The following is a 19,788-nucleotide window of genomic DNA, read 5'->3' on the forward strand; positions in this document are numbered from 1 at the left end:
AGATAGGTTTTTACTTGGAGTGCCTTTGGCATTCTCTCATCGTCTGAAACCTCTTCCTTTTTAAGACAATAATTCCTGTTTTCCCATTGCTTTTGAGACTTTTCTGTGCAAGTCTGACATGACAGTGTCTTTGCTTTCACTAGCTCTGCTACTCAGGGAATCTCTAGGAGTTGGACTTGGCAATCCATGACTGTGCCTTCTGGCTCGGCTTTTTCTGTGCTTCCTTCAAAGTTCATTTTCTCACTGAGCGTGGTGTTTTCAGCTCACAGCAAAACCTGGCTGTTCTGTGGGAGTTCTGACACCTTTCTGTGGTCCTCATTCCCTTGCCTTTTATGGTTCAAGGTGTCAGTACATAAGTACATTGAGGTTCAAGGTGTCAGTACATAAATCCTGAGGAGACATCATGGCTTTACAAGTGGTTTTGCTATGCAAGGAACAGCTTTTCGAGTGGGGAAAGATGTCAAATTGTCTGTTGCAAAGAACTTGGATTTTTGAAATGCTGTATGATACTGAAAGCCTTAACATAACATCACAAAGGGAGTGCAGTAGTAGTAAAAATTACAAAAATTGTACAAAGTTAGCAATGGCTCCACTTATCTAAAGAATAACTGCAAAGCAGTAGAGATACAACCCTTTTTTGAATTAACATGCTAGAAATCTCACTACTGGGATGAAAAATGTGGATGAAAAGTAATAATGAACAGCTTTATACAAACCATCTGTTCTTGTTGAGGCACTGTGAGTGGTGATTTCGATCTGCCCATTTTGTGCTTATTTCAGTTCAGTTTTTTTAACCTTTTGAAGAAAGTGCTTTATGAATTACATTGTTGGTTTCTGAGATTTTACTTTTCTCATTTAAACTAGTTTTTTAGGTTTTGCTGGATAGTGTTCTCTTCTGCTTTTGCAGTATTGTCTCAACTGCATCTGATTTACCTGTCACGAGCTTTTACCTTCTATCTTTTAAAATTAAACAAATGTGCAGAATAGAGCCATATATAGTTGTAACACTTTTAATTAGTGTATTCATTGGGTGGTTACTATGCAGTTTTCTGGAGATCAAGATTGCTTTATTAATTATAATTTATGTTCTTAATTAAAATGTTGTCTTACACTGGTCCACATTTAGTTCATTGGAAATAATTTTGAGATACATTTAAAAAAAAAAATTGGAATTATTTCTAAGTCTCACCTTGCACAGATTTTTGATATTTACTCTTTCAAATCAGGATTTTTGTTGTCTCAGATCAGAAGCAAAATGTACTTAAACTTATGTGGTCAGAACTGGTTCTATGATGCATATTGCACATAAAGCATTCACTTTGTCTGTAATTGTTCTCAATGTACAACAATTGACTTGAACTTTGCAGTACTTAGAAGTGTCATCTTGTTTTTCTGAACTATCTTAAATTAAAAAAGAAACAGAGTTGTTAATTTAAATCTATTATATTAAATTGTCAGCAGTGAATTTGACAGGTATTAATTTCATCTGTAAAAATGATGGATTAAATTTCTTTATTATCAGTTTTCCAGCTGTTATTTGGCTGCAGAAGCCGTGTGAAGATAAAAGTTTAATAAGCTTAGTTACTGGAGCTGTTGACAATGCTTTTATAGCCATGTCTTGAGATAAGATTTAATAAAACAATATTATTTTCAGAGGTCTCTCTGGGACTTAGTACCTTGAGAATTAAGCTTGTCCTCGTATTTTTTTCCTGGGTGAAATAGTGTTTATAGCATGCTTTGGACAAATAAGTCTGAGAAGTTACAGATTTTATTAACATGTATTCTTCATCTAGATTGGGTTTTTTTCTTGATTTTCATTTTAGAGTTTAAAGAGTTTATTTCAGCTTGAGTTTTTGTACCTCTGTATCTGTACAGATTGTTTCTCTTTCATCATCTGGTGTAGCTTATTTGCATATATATGTGTATATATTGCTTCTACATTCGCATGTGTGCACATGTATGAATAAAAATACACAAAAATACACAAAGGTAAAGTGACCTGACAGGATAACTGAATTATGACTGATTAAAACGTTATTTCTCTGTCAGCTGATTAAATGAAGAATTGAGGTTTTTGATCATTTTCTTTTGCAGTTTTTGTACAATTAGGGCCTACTTCTATATGTGATTTAACAAAATTACAAAGTGGTTCAGTGATGGTGCACTATTTTTATGTTCTGCCTCTTCATCATTTATTTATGGTCTTCATTTCCACAATAACTGCCTTTTCAACTTTAAGGGTATAATAGTTAATATAATCTTATGCCTGTATAAATGAAATTTTGTTTCTTACTTTAATTGAAAATAGTATATTGATGTGCCATGCACATCAAAAAGTGCTTTATACCAGATGGTTCATATTATTGTCAAATGATATGTATGTACTATTTTTCGCTATATTTTCTGGCCAAATTAATTTGATTTTCAACATATACCTTGTCAGCTGCCTTTATGAACAGCTGAGGAAATTGCTGGAAATGGATGCCATAATAAGTTATGTGTATAAAACCCCATAATTCTTCAATTAGGGAGCCTTCTAAATGTTTGTGGGCAATGTTTCACTGCAGCATGCTAATTTTTGTATGTATGTTTGTATTTATATAGTAGTTTGTCTGTATATTTGTACTCAGGTGTTCACAATGAATTTATGTAGACCAGAAACACCAATTTAATATATTCTCATTAATTATTAGTACATGAGGTGTTCAGTTTATGTCTGCAGTCTTGCACAGCTACACAGTGTTGTCAGTATTGGTAATTACAGCCATCTAAGGTAGCAAGTGCTACTATTTAGAATTATTCTTCTTCTGATATTACGAATTTGCATTGAATCATTAAAACAAAAAAAAATCAAATTTAATTCCAGATGAGCAACTTTTCATAGCCTAAAATTTTATTTAAATGAAGTAATTGATAGTTACATCCTGAGCCAGTTGGCATCTTGTGGATGACCTAAGTGTTGAGTTGCAGATTTACTGCTTGCAAGTGTGGCAAAGGCAGCTTGACCAGTCTTGCAGCCATATATGATGAGTTTTAGTAGCTCTGTGTTAAAAGCTGTTTCTCAGATATGACACTGCCGACCATTGAATGGCATGTTCATCTAGAAGATTGTGGGAAGTTAAGTCTGTTCATTTCTGTCAGCTGCACATTATTTTTCAATTCAGTAATGGCAAGGTTAAATTATACTCCAAAAGATACATTAAGCATTGTCAGTGGTTCAAAGCTTTTGAAAATTCTTGCCCTGTAGTTCAGAAAGAAATGGATCTGTGTGCTTAATTTATCATGATAGTATCAAGTATGTAAATAAACAACCTGATTTTTGTCAAAACATCTGTAAATTATTACCAAGGCAGCTATTGTCCACCAAGACCTTATGCCTGTCACAGTCTTTTAACAGGTGTAACCTGAGAATCCAATGGTAATGTTGGTGGGTTTCAATTAGAAATACACAGAAACATAGGTTGCTGTGGAAAATAAAGTATTTTGAGGAATCCATGAGGATGGAAAATAAATTTTCACTAAGATGCATCAGGAAATTGACTTTATACTTCTAATCACTTTTCAGACTATGAAGTTTCTCATTTGTGTAATTCTGTGGTGTTGAGAGTTTTCTTTGTGCCTACTGATAAGGTGATTCCAAAATATATTGCATTTGGATAATTGCATGCCTTTTAATCATGAGGTATTTATGATACTCTTATTTAGGCAAGGATATTTTGAGAAGGACTAGGTATGTAGCATGTGGGTTTAGGAACGAGATTCAATTTGTTCAAGCACAGTTTATTACCATTAACAATAAATTCAACATTTAAGTTGTTCATAACTTATTACGTTTCATATGAAAAACACTGTTTGTCCTTGAAAGCAGTTTTTTTATTTTTGGGTGATATAGAAAACCTGTTGATTAGGAGCAAAAATCTGGATAAAGGTCTGTCTTTAAATCAGTACTGATAAAAAATGAAAAAATCATGACTGTTCTTTTAATTGTTTAGTAGGTTTATGTTGCCGAAACCAGAAGATAGAGATGGTAACTGGCAACATGGCAACTTTCTTAATCTTTTTTTGCTTAGAGTAAAAGTAACGGGAATAGATAAAAAGATTTCTCCGGCATCTTCTATGTTCCTCTCCTTTAGTAAAGCTGAAGAGAATCTGCTTATGACTACTGACTCCTGGGTCATTTTTGTGTATTATGAATGTTATACATGTGAGTACAGATTTGAAAACATAAGAAGAGACATGGTGAACATGACAACTCTTAATCTAGAGTGATATTTGTTGAAAATATAGTTTATTATACCATAGAAACATATTTTGTTATACAAAGTCAAAATAGTTAGTGTCAAAAAAGGACAAAGGGAAATGCTTGAAACAAATTATTGCATGATCTTGTTTTTCTAAAAAAAGATACAGTGAAAAGCTGCTTATAATTTTGAATAATAATTGTCATTCAAGTCCATTGGCATCTGCAAAAATGCAATTGTTAACTGCCTAATGACATATATTTGCATAGTAATAGACTAGCTATTCTTGCTTAATTTTCTATACAAGAATAGTTATTGCTATTTCTATTTCTATCCTGTCAATTAACATTCAGAATAATTTCTACTACCTGTAGAAGTCAGTGAAGTATTGTTTGTTTGTCTTATTTTTAATTCACCCTCTGCTTTAATTTTCACTCTATTCATTTTTCCTCTGCAATTTGTAATATATTTGGCTAAATGGAAGATAGCACAGATCCTATTATAGTGTTCTCAAACAGGTTTTCTTTAGTGGAAGATGTATATGACTGTTGTTTAAAGGCAGAGTCATGAAGTTTCATGTGGGCAAGTAATTTTCACTTGAAGCATCCTCCCATAAGTGCTGCTGCATGAACACTGGCTGTTCTCCAGTGTAAAAGTTTGATGTCATGGGAGTTTCCTGTTTTAATGCTAGAGGCTCAGTGCCACTTAAAGTCCATAACTGTTTTATCCACATCCATATATCCATAGCCTGGAAATGACAGCAAACCCCTATGTCTTTCAGTTTTACACAGTGGCAGAGGACACAGTGTCACGTTTTATATGGGAATAGCTGAGTGCCTCTCTGAAATGCCTGTGCAGTGCTACAGGCAGCATATGGAACAAAAGGGAGAAATTAGGGATTTGCATCCCTAATTGCCGAGCTAAGATGTTCTTGAGATCAGAGATGTGATGTGATGCCTCACATGACTGATTGCTGCAATGGGTGGAAACAGAATCTAGAGCAAGGTCAAGGTTAGGGCAGCAAGAAACGTGTGTGGGAGCACAGCAGGGATACCTGGAGCTCTGCCTAGGGATGGATGGTGAGCCAGCTGAGACTTTAGGAGGAGGATTAACCAGTAGATAGACATAAGCAATGTTGTTGTGGGATTTTGCTACAGACACTGCTCAGGAATAAAGTAAATGAGGCCTTCTTCAGACAACTGGAAGAAGCTTCATGTTTGTAGTCCCTGGTCTTCTGGGGAGACTTTACCACCACAATATCTGCCAGAGACAGCACAGCAGAGGAAAAGCAATCCAGTAAGTTTCTGGAGTGCATTGATGACAATTTCCCAGCACAGATGATTGAGGAGCTGATGAAGGTTGATGCTGTGCTGTACCTTATAATTACAAGAAGAGAAAGACAGGTTGGGGATCTGAATGCTGGGAAGTGTTTTGGCTGCAGTGACCATGAGATGGTGGAGTTCAAGGTTCTAATGGAGGGAACGAGGCAAAAAGCTGCACTGTCCTGACTGCATGAGAACACTTTGTCCTTTTCAGAAATCTTGAAAGAGTCCTGTGACAGGTGATCTGGAAGAGCTAGGGGATTTTCAGGAATCAAATCTTCCAAGCTCAAGAACTGATGTGCAGAAAATCAAACAAACAGCCCAAGGCAAGTGTGGATGAGAAAGAAACTCCTGACAAACATGATAAGGAAGCAGTCAGGAGGGTAAAGTAAGGACTGAAGACCCAGGAGTAATATAAAACCACTGTCCAAGCATGCAGAAATAGGATTAGGAAAGCCAACTCTGAAGGTGAATCTAGCAAGGTGTATTAGGGGCAGTAGGAGGGGCTTCCACAAGTACAGCAGCAGCAGCCGCAAGGCAGCTAAGGAAAATGATGGCTCTTTACTGAATGGGCAGCAAACCTTGTGACATAAAACATCTGTAACACTGAGCTGTTCAATGTCCTCTTTGCCTTGGTCTTGCTAGTAAGACTTGCCTAGGAATCCCAGAGTCCCTGAGGCCAATGGGAAAGATCATAGCAAAGACTTATCCTTAGTCATACCCTTACTGTAAGAGAAATGAAAATTAAGAATAAGAAATATGATAGTATTTCAGAATTTGTGTAATAGAGCATTTTTTACAGATAGATGTAGAACACACAAGGCAAAATGAAGGAAGGGCCAATAGGAAGAAAATAAAGAATTTCCAATATAACGTCCCTACCAGAACCCTTTACATAGTTTCATGAATGGCATGAAGATGAGTCAGGGGAGACTTAGGTTGGTTATTAGAAAAATGTTCTTCACCCAGGGAGTGCTTGGGGACTGGAACAGACTCCCCAGGGAAGTGGTCACAGCACCAAGCCTGACAGAATTCAAAAAGAATGGGGACAATGCTCTTGGGCACACGATGGGATTCTTGGAGTTGTCCTGTGCCAGGCCAGGAGGAGGACTTTGCTAATCCTTGTAGTTCTCTTCCAGCTTAAAAGATTCTGTGATTCATAAGCAATAAAAAAATTAGACGGGACTGTACAATAAAACATTCACTAGGGTAGTCACGTTTTAAATAAATATACATTTCCACATTAAAAGAAATACAGAAATTGAAATTATAGGGCACATTTCTTTAAACAGTACAATTATTGCAGATAAATAAATGAGCAAGTGCACACTGCAATAGTAAAAATATCTGCATAGTCGAGTTATTACCCCTTAAAACCTAGTATATCAAAATAGAAGGGTAGTTAGATGGTGATATTAGATTTTTTATGAGATTATATAGTGTGTTTTGAAAAATCCTAGGTTTTGTTTAAACAGGGATGATCAGAGGTAATTTATTTGAGTGAATAAATCAAAATTTAGAGAATGATTAATGGCAATCTATCAAGACTTCAAAATATATCACCTTACTTTTTTGATTAGCTGATGAAACATTACATATTTCTTTGTTATTAATTAATATGTTCTATTAAAATATTGTATAGTATTGTGCAGCTTTGTTCTTCAGCACAGTTTCCTAAACATTTCTCTTGAATTTTATTTGACTTCTCAACCTTGAATGAAAATTAATATATTCCAATCCACATTATTTAATGTTATGTGATGAGTAAATGCAGTCTGCCTTTAAATTGGGAAGAATTTTTTGTAGAAAAGGAAGGATATAAAAAATGTCTCATTAGCACAAGTTTTTAGGCAGCTTAGTAATCCTTCAGTTTCTGTAGTAAAAGATCTTAGTACACATGCAAATTATATCAATATTTCTTTTAAATACAAGATGTACTAACATTAATTAAAATAATTAGAAAGTAAATTCAAATTCTCTTGTTGCCTTTGTAAGTGACAATCTGTTCAGCTTTTTCCATTCCCATGGTATTGTTTAATATGAGGAAGAACTTTAATATGCAAAATACAAAAATCTGCTAAAGCAAAAATAAGATATCTATGTTAAACTTTTTAAGCTTTAGTATAGGTCAACTTTTGAAATTTCTTATTTATTGATGTTTTTTTAGTTATTAGTTCTGGATAGTTCTTCATGAGTTGCTGGATTTGGTGAGAGGAATAAGAAATCACATTTATACACTGCTATGCAATCAGTTAGATCTGATAATCTAAGATATCCTGATTTAGCATCATTTTTGATCAAGAGCCATTAGTGAGCTCTGTGTGTTGTTTTCATGTATATTTTGGATGTAATATACTCTTCATTCTGTAAATGTTGGGCATTGCAATTTTGAATTGTATCTTGGCAGTTAGGGAGAAATCACAGCATGAGAGAAAAGCACTTTTATTACTCTTTAGAATTAGGCTACATGTGAGTGAGTTTTACTTAGTCTGTAATGTGGTTCCTTTTAATGATGTGGAGGGAGATGTTTTTAACATAAATAGGTGCCATTAGCAGTCCTTGGGGAAAAGTGTTGAAACCTTTGTAGGAATTGAGTTTTGTAAAATACTTGGAGGAGTTTTCCTGCTGACCTTAAGAGAGAAAATGTTTGGACAGATTAATCTGTTGATCAGTATCCCTAATTGTTCATTTTCAATAGAAGTAATACTCAGATCAAGAACCCCATAAAAGAACATGTTATATGGATTTAGCTGTGTGAAGCCAAACAGTGTCTTGAGACTAAAATATAGATGCTTGTTTCTTTACCACATAATTAATATCAGCATTGAATTAAATAAATTCATTCTTTAGCCTTAGTTTCTTTGAAAGGTATGTTGCAAAGTGGCTGGAAAAACCTAGGCCTTCTCTCATCAAGGAGAGGTGTTCAGTAAGAGAATTGCTGAACTTAAGCATTCAAGTGACTAGCACTTTTAATAGGAAGATGGAAAGAGGACTGAAAGAGTCAGCATGTTTCCCCAGAAAAATGATGAAACGTTTTAAGACTATCATAGAGAATATCAGTTTGAGATATGTATTTTCCAGTGGGAAAAGTTAATCCAAGCATCTTTGCTGTCCAAGGCAGAAGAAATGTATTTCAAGGTGTTTCAAGTACCTGATTATACATTTTTAGTAATAATAGCACACTTCTCTGTGCTTTGGTGATGCACTAACATGTTTCATAAAGGTTAAAACCTGGAATATGCAACTCTTTGGGGAATGCAAGCAGTTCCTACTGTGAATTTTAAACAAAGTTTTCAGTAAAAGATTTGATTTGTTTTATACTTTGTGAAAATTCTGACTAGGTAACCTAGCTAGAGACATTTGCTTTCTCGTTTCTTGTGTATTTTTTATTATTTAAAAGCTTTGGTTTCAGGAGAGCAGCAGCAGACGCTTTCAGCACTAGGGCTATATACACCAGAGCTGGCTTTGAACTGCAGAGTACAGATCTAATTACACAGCTTGTAACTGTGGAACCACTTCTCTCTATTCTAAATTACTTTTCCTAACTTATTTGCATAATGTAATGCACAGAGATTTTGCCACTGAAATATAATATTCTCTGACACAGTTAGGACAGGCTAAATTAACCCTCCTAAGACTATATTGCTGTCTTGCAGTATATTTGATGAATGTTTACTGATTTCATTGGGAAAAAAACATCCAACAAGGTGTTATATGTCAATTCTTAGCTAGGGCTGGTTCTTTAAAAGCATGTTTTGATGTACAGAGATTACAAGATGTAACAGAATGTACAGAGATTGTTGTCTGTCTGAAAAGTTCTTTTTTTTGCTCAACAATTTTGCAACCACTTTAAATTTTTTCAGGTGTTGATATGTGATCATTTAATACATAAAAACCAATGAATTCAGCTGTACGTTATTAAACAAGTGGCAGATAAATATCAAAGAAAAGTGCTGCACATCTGAAAATTAAATGTCTCTAAGAATTGTAGGACGGCTTCTGGGTAGAGGGCAGTTACACAATGCTTGTTTCTTAGTTATTGTCTTCATACTAAGTAAGGTCTTAATGAATGAATGATTGCTGTGGTGTCAAAGATTGTCATACATGTAGGCAGAAGCTTTACAAATCATAACTGAAGTTTTATTCCAAGCCTCTGCTAACTAAAAGCAGAAACGTGTGATTTTTCTTTTTATACTTGATGGATTTATTGAAATTTATTGAGTTTAATAAGCAGGAGAGAAAGGGAACTCAATGTGGTCCAAATCCATCTGTCTCATTCCATTTCCTGAAGCGTGTATACTGAGTGCCTCTGACTATCAAAGTTTCTAAAGCCCACAGGGTTGTTTCTAGACATATATTATGGCAGGCAGTAATCAGAAAGGAATATTTTAGTTGTTTTTAGCTAAAAGACTCCAACTCTTTTTTGAGATCTCTTGACATTCTCAACAGCATGAAAAAAAAAGTAAAAACATTTCTCTCAAACAATTTGATTAGTGTTTTCATGGCTTTTGAGTATTGCATTAGTGATCCTGCTGTTAACAGTGGTAATATTCCTGTGGGCTTTTAACTGTGAAGTAGTCCTCTTCTGTTTGATTGGTTGTTCTTTTCTCACATAGCCAAGTTGTAGCATCAGAATGTTTATCAGCCCAGTATTTGTTTCCAGATCATTTAGGATGTGTCAAACACAACTCTTTACATCAATGTTAATCTCAGTACTTTGTGAAGATGAACTATTTATGGCCAACAATTGTTCCCTATTTTTAAAGACTTAAGAATTTTTTAAAAATGCAATCTTCTCAAAAGCTCTTTGAAAAGATTCAATACAATGTAGGCAGGATCCTCCTTTAATTGCCTTTGAGTGGCATTAGTTTTCTTCAGTATGTCATGTATTAACTAGTTTTTGTTATTCCCACAGGGAATATTTTTTAATTAAAGCATTTTCATTATTTGATTAAACCTTTTTTTTTAATTTCTCATTGGCCCTGTTTCTTTCTGTCTAAAGGTGATGGTGTTTGTTCATGCTAGAAATGCTACAGTACGAACTGCTATGGCTCTTCGAGAAAAAGCAAAAAACAATGGTCATATTTGTCACTTCTTGTCACCCCAAGGATCAGAATATGGACAAGCTGAAAAACAGGTAAGTGGATAATTTACACTGGTAGTCTTTTCAGTCTTGGAATTGATATTTTTTTACAAGACAGTCCAGCATGGGAATAGATGCAGCATTTTTGAGCTTCTGGGAAGATTTTGCTTTGAAAAGTCATATGAGGTTGCTGAAGTGAATAGGGGAACAGAAGGACTAATAGTAAAGGAAGAACAAATTCTTGTTATTTTCAGTTTGTTAAGATAAAGCTGATAATTGTGTTTTATGCAACTTGCACTACTTGACAGTAACCTTCATGTTTGCAGCTAAGGAAGACTCTAAACCATCAGTTTCAAGGAATATGCCATTATATCTGCTGAAGGAATATTTCCATAACAATTCTTAATTCTATGCTGTGTGTGGCATTTATATTTGGTGATATCAACTGAAGTCTAAAGATTAGAGTTAACAGTGTCTTTTTAACATCCCTTGAAAAATAAGGTTCTTTCTCTTTTCACAATTGATTTCTCCCCATGAACATAGAGGAGATACTTACTGTAAAAGTTTTAATACATATGGGAGATGCCTTCTTGCACTGGCAAATATATCTATAAACTCTTCAGTATTTTGGACCTGTGAATTACAATCTTCTCAGGGTTTTAGGTCCTTGTGTCTGTTGCTAGTTCTAATAAATATGTTACTTTACTATATACTTCTGAAGACAATGTGAAGAGATTCATTCAATCTTAGTAATTATGAATGGAGCATAGATGTTACAGTTGGTAGAATCAGATTTCTGAAATGTAGAGAAATCAGGATAAATTATGTTCTATAATAAAAATTTTAAGACTATGCTCTTATAAGTTGATATCATTATATTTCATAAGATAGCATATTTAAAAGCCCCTCTTTTTCTAGCAGATACTAGTATCTGCTGTATTATAAAAATAACGTCAAACCTGAACTTGAAGACCCCATGTTTCTAGTATTGTCAGGGTCTGCTGGCAAGACCCCAACAGTGTGAAAGTCCTTTTTTCCCTAGCAGCCAAAGAAAAGGTCTGGAATGCGCAAAGCCAAGTTCTCAAGGTTGTTTATTTTTTCTTATCTATAATGGTTTCTCTGTGACCTGCCAAGGTCCGGCTAGTAGAGAAGCCATGGCAGTCTGCTGCGAGCCCGGGACGTCTCCCACATTATATACTCAAAATTATGTGTACCATGTTTACAGTTCCCGTACCAATACCTAAAATCTATGTTGGACAGTCTGTCCCTATCCTAGACCAATAGAAAAGTGTCACTATCACACCAAGACGTGGAGGACAAGAAGAAGGAAGAAAAGGCTAGGGCACGCCCAGATTCCTCCATCTTGTACCCCTGAATTACATTCTAAAAAAACCCCAAATTCTAATTTTCCACCCTGTGTCAATTCCCCTATTACACTACTCGAACCCTTTTGGCTTCCTCATACAAGGTTGGCAGCTTCTCCCATGGCTAAAATCGAAGCCACAGGTGTGTTTGACTTCTTGCCAAGGTCCCTGAGCCCCCTGCCAGGGTTTCGAGGCATCCGGGGCAGCCAAAGGGATGCTCTGAACTCCGACATACTATAATACTAATTAATGCTGAACTTTTTTTCATTAGACTTCTTAGAAAAAAGCATGAAACTCTTCACTTATTAAAAATAATGTTCATTTTTAATGGCAATACAAGAGAAAAATCAAGCTATTGAAAATACTAGGATTTATTTAGACAGTCAGAATTATTGCTAAAGAAATTAAGGAAAATTTTATGCTGATTTCAGCAGTGCATATTTTGTAAGATATCTGTCAAAGAAGTATTCATCCAACTCACTGTGTCTGTCAGTGAAAACAACACCTGTATCTTTAGTTTTACTTTTCATTAATTAATTAAATAAGATTAAATTAATTAGAAAGCATATTCCTGTGTTGAAGGAAACCACAAAAATGTCACAGAGAAAAGTTCTAAACCTATTTGGAATATGTGTGATACGAATGTGGTTTGATGTGCTGTAATGCTTATTACATGTGAATATAGCAGTAGATTTCGAGGTAATGCACTGAACTGGAAAGCACAGACAGGGAAGTGGAGGAGAGGGAATTGTGTTCTGTGCTAGATTAATCTTTGACTGTGCAGAGCCCCACAGTGAAACTGGACATGTGCAGCTCCTGTCTCTTCAAGGTTGGAGCAGGAAGGAAGGGACAGGGAGGTTCTGGTGGAGATCTGTTGTGGATTATCTGTCCAGGCAGATATAGTGGTTGTAACTTACTAGTGGATACTTGCAGAAGTCTCCCCACTTCATTTTCAACCATTATCTGGGATAGTGACATTATTCAGGCCACCCATGAGGTTCATAAGCTACACTTAGAGACTGCTTTTGAGTCCAACCAGGCCCCTACTTTGCTGCTCAAGAATTGGCAGCAGGCATTTCCATGAATGGCAAATTTCATTGTGTGATTGAGCTCAGTATTCAGAGGAAGGTTGTGATGGTAAACAGTGAGACTTAGGACTTTGGGAGAGCAGTCTTTGGCTTATTTAGAGAATTACACAGTAATCTGCTGGGGAGCTGCCATGAAGCAGACAAATATCTCTGTTTTTACACTGAATAAATGGCTTGAACAGGGAGGTGTTCACCTTCACTCAAAACAGTGATGACTTGGCGTCATGATTCAGGAAGTGAGGAAGAAACTGGGAAAGGGAGAGGTAAATGAAAGCGAGCACTTAAATTGTAAGCTTTACATGCTATTCATAAAAAATGCAAGTAAAATATAGTCACTATATAGGTTCATGTGAAACGTACTTGTTATTCTAAGCAAACTCCCAAGAGAATTTGAATTCTTGTGTGGGAATACTACTCTTTTAAAATGAAAATGTAAGCATCATCCCTTTTCAGGAAAAGCTGTAGACAAGATCAGTACTAATGGTACACACTTCCAAGTGTTCCTACAGAGAAACTTGAGGCATGAAAATGTAATGTGCAAAATTATGGAATCTTTCCCAATAGAATTTTAAAAATTCTTCTAAATCAGTACTTAGAAAGAGTGTGGAAGATGAGGTAAAATGCACTTAGAAACCAAGCTGATGATGATTGTTTGGGAAAGCAAGAACAAGACATGTGACTGTGAATAACAAAAGAAATTTATAACCAGATAAGAAGGAAGAGGTGTGAAGACCAGAGTGTCCTGGCTCCAGACAGGATTGGCTTAATTTTTTCAGTAGCCAAGAGGGACCTGGAGGTTATTCAGTACCAACTCACATCATTGCTGGGAGCAAGGGGAAGGGAGTGTCTTCTGGGGAGAAGAGGTTCCTTCTGGTCATAGAGGTGCAGCAGAGTACTGTGGTAATTAACACCAGTTCCAGCAATCACACATGAATTGTTCCCCTCTTTCTTGTACCCTGTGTCATTAGTGTTGTTGCTGTTACTGTTTGTTTTCTTCCCTTATTGCTGTTTCCAGTAAATTGTTCTTATGTCAACCCATGATCTTCACCTTTTGTGCCTCCAATTCTGCTCTCCAGTGCAAGGGGATGCTGTGGGAGGGGGAGAAGCAAGCAGTGCATGGTTTGGAGACTCTCAGTGGGGAACAGTAAACTGGGGAGTATCATCCCTAAAGCACAACATATAGCAATGAATGAGAGGGAATTTTGTCCTCAAGCAAGGATCGCATATCCTTTTTGTGTCTGTCTTGAGTCTTGCAATAGCTATGAAGAGACAGAAGAACTCTTTAAATTCTTCCAGTGATCAGTATATGCCATATGCACATATTACGAGTGTAAATTCAGATTATTTTACTTCTTGTGCATGTAAGTATGATCTAGATGTTGGGGAAATTTTTTTTTTTTATTGCTGTTGTTAGTATTTTGCAGAAATTAGATACTGCAGTGTACTTAAGGGTTCTTTCACTGTCACTCATAAACAAATCAGTAATGGAAATACTAAAAATACAGTGAAGGCCTAGTCATACTGAAATCAATAGCAAAACACCCCCCATAGATTTTCCCAACATGCTTCCATTTGTTCTCTTTGAGGATCCATTCAACAAACAAAGCTAAATTATATTAATTTTATTTACAGTAAAAATCAAGTATTTTGTTGATTCTGGCTCTGTTACCTAATTCCTATTGTCTACAAAAGGAGTTTTCAAGATATTGAGGGAATTTGTGTTCTCTATTCACCAGAAACTTGCTGTTTAAACTAATGTAAATATACTGTACTGAAATAATTATGTCACAGCATGTATCTTTGAAGCATATTTTTATTTATATACAGTTAGCACAATAAAGATACTAATCAAATAAGATATATAGTCTGCCAAGGCAGCAACTGTGCATAAACAGCCATCAATAATCATAAAATGAGTAATATGCTAGCAACATTTCTCTGAGCAATTAAGGCTCTTACATATGAAGACTTATGAGTTCACCAAAGATTTCAGTGATTAGAGCATGTGGTGGGTTGTTATTAAAACTATTACTGTTCAATCTAAATTTTCTTTTTCTTTCTTAGCAGTAAATATTTCCAACAGAAATAGCTATATTGAGAGCAGTAATGTATGTGCATCTTACCAAAGGGTTTTACCATCATTCATTTTGTCACAGGAACTTTCAGCACTAATATTTTTAATGATTTCAAAGTGTAACAGATAAAGAAAGACACAAGGCACAGTGAAGTCAAGATAGGTATAAAGAAGTTGATTTTTTTTCCTCAGTTTTCCTCAGTTTCTGTTATGCAATCTAACTGATTGCATAGCAGTGTATAAATGTGATTTCTTATTCCTCTCACCAAATCCAGCAACTCATGAAGAACTATCCAGAACTAATAACTAAAAAAACATCAATAAATAAGAAATTTCCAATAACCCATCCTGGAATTAAACACCAGAGGCTGGAATAGCAGTGCCTGAATCAAGAACAGTGCTACATTCAGGTAGCCTGAAAGTGTTGAAGTTTTCTCCTTCAATGGTAATTCTAGTGCTGGAGAGGTTTACTGGCTAAGGTACAAACTTCAGTACCACATAGGTGTACATACAGAGCCTACATTTACAGGCTTAAGTGACTGTCATCAGGAATTGTATCTGTACAGTTTTCTACCATTACAGCTGTTAAAAAAAAAAAAGAAAACGTTATTGCAGACAACTGTAGTTCTAAACAGAGCAAGTCGGAGTTGTAGAAATACTGCAGGGACACACTAATGGATTCATAGTTTTTGTGTACAAGAAGGACCAGCTGTTGTGAAATGTTTATAATGTGATGTAGGGAATTGAGCAAGGCACAAAATTCTGTTTGAGCTCCAGTAACAATTTCTAAAATGTTTATAGCCTTGACATGTGTAATTCTTCATGTCTGAATTGGCCTGCCTTATGCTTTAGACCCAGGATCTTATGCTAGTTCTCTTCATGACTTAATTTTTTTCCCTGAGAAAGTTTTTATTCATTTAAATAGCAAATTATTGTTGTTAGAGGTATATCAAGCTACTCAGAAAGTCTTTTAGTGGCACACTTAGAGTGGCCAAGAGATTATACTGGGAAGAGCATTCACACTCCTCTTTCTTAGGCATTTGCTGTTCAAAGGAACTATTCCTCTAGACAGACTGTGTGTCTGACCTGGCACAGAAGTTCTTGCACCTTACACCATAAATCAGATACATTTTATGCAATAGGTTGAGTATTAACATGATAAAACATGACTTTTAAGAGCTTTTCTAGGTTCTTTTTAAAATCCATTCTCCAAACATGACCTGGTTTCTTTGTTCCTGAAACCTCCAAGTTCATCTGTAGGTGAGACAAGTGGTGGTGTGGAACTGATCTGTCCTTGCAAGCACTTACCATTCCTTCAGAGTGTTTCTATTTCCAAACTGTACCTTTAATCAGCATGTTCATATTTTAAATTTTTGATCACTGGTACAAATATTAAATATCCATAGGTCAGACTGGATCTCTGAAGACATTGACATTCTGTCATGTGAAAGTTCCTATATAGAATTAATTTCTTCAATCATCATTGCCGGATTTTAATCTCTTTAATTAATGAAATTAATTTTATATAGTACTTAATTCTCAATGCTGCATCATATAAATGAAATTTCTGACAGAAGTTTGACTGTATTATATCAGTGCTGTGTGATGCCGAGTGATTAATCTAAGCTTCATAATGATAATATCATGTTTGTCTGACAAGAGCTATCTTGTATAAATGGATGTTTATTGGCACTGTTCCCAAATTTATCAGACTACAGGCCATTCAGTCTTGCCATTTCATTTGACATGAAATTCAGCAATACCTGGCAGAGAACAGTCTTGATAATGTAATACAGTCCTTATTTTGTATTCTGGATGCAGTTTTTGCTGTAATGGCTGAATAACATACTTTGAATCATCTGAAATCCAGTATAATACTTACAAGAATAAATAATACTCAAATCATGCATGTTCTAGTCTGGACACAGCAAGTGGAAGTAAAGGCTACCTCACAGGATGAACTGAAAAAATAGAATAGTTAAAAGCATTGTATCCTTTACTGGCCTTAAAAATCCAAAAGCAATTACTAATCCTCTTAATTATCTGTCAAACATTTTTAAACTATTAGAAATTAATTTTTAGAGAGCATTCATCAAATATTTAGTGTGTAATAATTTGCCAGACATTTAATTATTTCAGAGCAATCCTCATTTTATTTTTATTTTGTTAATAGCATATCTAATATTTGATATGCCATTAAAAATGATGAAAATAAAATGAAGATATGTATTCAAATACATTAGGCTGTAATAAATGTCAAACATATATTGAAGTTTCCTATTTGTTTTATAATTACTATATTTTTGACTTTTGAAAAATATTTGCTAATTGTCTCTCAGAGAAGGAAGTGAAACACTCTGTATTTCTTCCATGGGATATTTTATTCAGTAGTCCTGGTTGAAGGTCAGAGACAAAATTCACAATAAGATGTGGTGCTAACAATTCAGGTGTTACAGAAAAATGTGTTCTGTATACAGCGATTCCACTGTTTTAATGAATCCTGAGCTCCGGAATTTAGCATTGTTATTCTGATGGACACTTTGATTTTGGGGAGGTCTTTTTACAGAGGCATATATTGTAAGCAATAGAAAAATATTGCCTTCAGGTTTTTTAGCAGTATTCCTAGATATTAAAGTTAAGTGTTACCTGTTGTAAACTGAAATAAAAAGTTGACAGAAACAGTAAATTTCTTTTTGCTGTTGCTTTTCCAGACCTTTGAAAAGGAAAACTGCTTGAAGTTTGACGTATATTTTTGTTATTATAATAGTTACTTTTTTATGTGTCATTCTAGAAATTGTATTTGCACAGCGTTAAGTTTGTAGTTCTCTTTTCAGCTTGATGCTCTATGTAGTCCTGTGTATTGTTTACAGACTGCTGGAATTTTCTAGTGTTTTTATTATGATTCAGAATATATAAAATATGTGGTACAGATTGAATTCTGTTATCAACTATATTTCTGAAAATCAGTCTCTTATCCAGGGATTTCAGACTTCTTGTCTCTCAGACTCTGATAGTACAGCACTGATGTAACAAGTAACAGTCTTCTGCTATCCTGTGAAAAAATAAAATGGACTTTTCCCCCCCACTGATCTATGGGCTTGATCATATATTCTGTTTTATCTATCATGAGTGTCAACTTGATATGCAACAATGCTTAGTTTCATCCTGTTTATCACTGGAAAGCCACCTCATGAATATTTGTTCTACTTCCAGAAGCTGCACTGCATTAGTAATGGATCTCCTAGAAGAAAAATGGGTTAGCAAACCTTTTTCTAGAATGATCTCTGAGGTTGCAAATACAGCTGACAGGGGTGCTGATGTTTTTCTTCAAGGAACTACTAAAAGAGGTTTTATGCTTTTGTACAGAACTTCTCAGCTATTTCAGAGTTATTCAGGTTAAAATCAGTAATGGATTTAACAACTGTAAATAGAAGATTTAATGCCTTTCCTTACTAATCCTCCATGGAAATGCTCTGATAAACTCTGGGATAATGTGTTGCCTATAGCATCCCCTTTCATTGTTGACAAAATTTCTATTAAATACTAAATGTGCTTAATAAGATCATTTGAAACTGTTGTCATATTTATAACATGATTAAACTTCTCTCCTTAAATGAAGTCTACTGCAGTCTTCTGCGAGGTAGTGCAGTCTTTGCATTCAGTAAATTCAGACCTTAAGGTAAATAAATTTGTTTAAATGTCTTATTTGTGCTTCAAAATACAGAAACTGAAATTCAAAGTTATACTGTTTAAAAGAATGTCTTTAATAGGTAATTCTCTTTAAATCTAAGACTTTTATTAAATGACCTATTAAAATATACTGAAAGTTCTTTCTCTGTGGGAAATGGGAAGAATATTTGGCCAACAGAGGTTCCTTGATGTCAGGCTATGACATTGCTTACTGTAATGAGTAGTTCTAACAAGTTATTTGGTTTATGCTGCAGTTACAGGGGTTTGCACAGTCAGTAGCAGCACACGTGTATATTTTTCTTTTGAAATCAGCATAAAAGTTGATATTACTGTAAAACTAACTGATTTAAATAAGTGAATGTATTAAAGGTTTAATACATTTTTCTATTTTTGTATGTATTCTTAGCTGTTTCTTATTTTTACATAAACATTTGTGATCTCTTTGTCTTTCCTGAAATTTTAACTTCATTCTGGGCACTGAGAGAGAAAAGCCACACAGCATTCCTTTTTCCCTTGACTGTGAAAATCTCCTTCAGTTAGCTATTAGGTGCTTTAACACGTAATCCAGATCAAAAAGTTTGCCATGTCTTTTCCCAGTAGTTATTAATCAACAGCTTCCCGGGTAAGAGGATTTCAACTTGAAATCTCATTTCAAGTATATTTGGATATTGAATAGCTATGCTAATCATAAAGAAACAAATTACAAACTTCTGAGACATTTGGGAGGGAAAAGCAAAAGCAAAACCAGTATGATTGTTTTAATATTCACAAGTTTGGGGACCAGGAGTACATTCTTTGTACCTCGGTAGCACAGCCCACTACTCAGTTTTCATTTTCACCAGCGCTTGTTTTCACCATGTGTAATCAAGGTGAAATATTAAAAATATGTGTATATTAAAAGTATGTGAGGTATCTTGAATGGATAA

At 34.9% G+C, this 19,788-nt stretch overlaps 1 protein-coding gene across 2 annotated transcripts in view; it reads left to right on the top strand.

The window, feature by feature from the left end:
- Positions 1–19,788, top strand: part of ASCC3 (activating signal cointegrator 1 complex subunit 3) — a 251,081-nt gene that overhangs the window by 112,709 nt on the left and 118,584 nt on the right. For both annotated transcript variants that reach the window (XM_053937188.1, XM_053937189.1), the window contains exon 14: positions 10,566–10,700. In XM_053937188.1, coding sequence (XP_053793163.1) covers positions 10,566–10,700 — 135 coding nt within the window. The remainder of the gene's footprint in view (positions 1–10,565; positions 10,701–19,788) is intronic.

Source organism: Vidua chalybeata, chromosome 3 (genome assembly GCF_026979565.1).
Source record: "Vidua chalybeata isolate OUT-0048 chromosome 3, bVidCha1 merged haplotype, whole genome shotgun sequence".
NCBI classification, from domain to species: domain Eukaryota; kingdom Metazoa; phylum Chordata; class Aves; order Passeriformes; family Viduidae; genus Vidua; species Vidua chalybeata.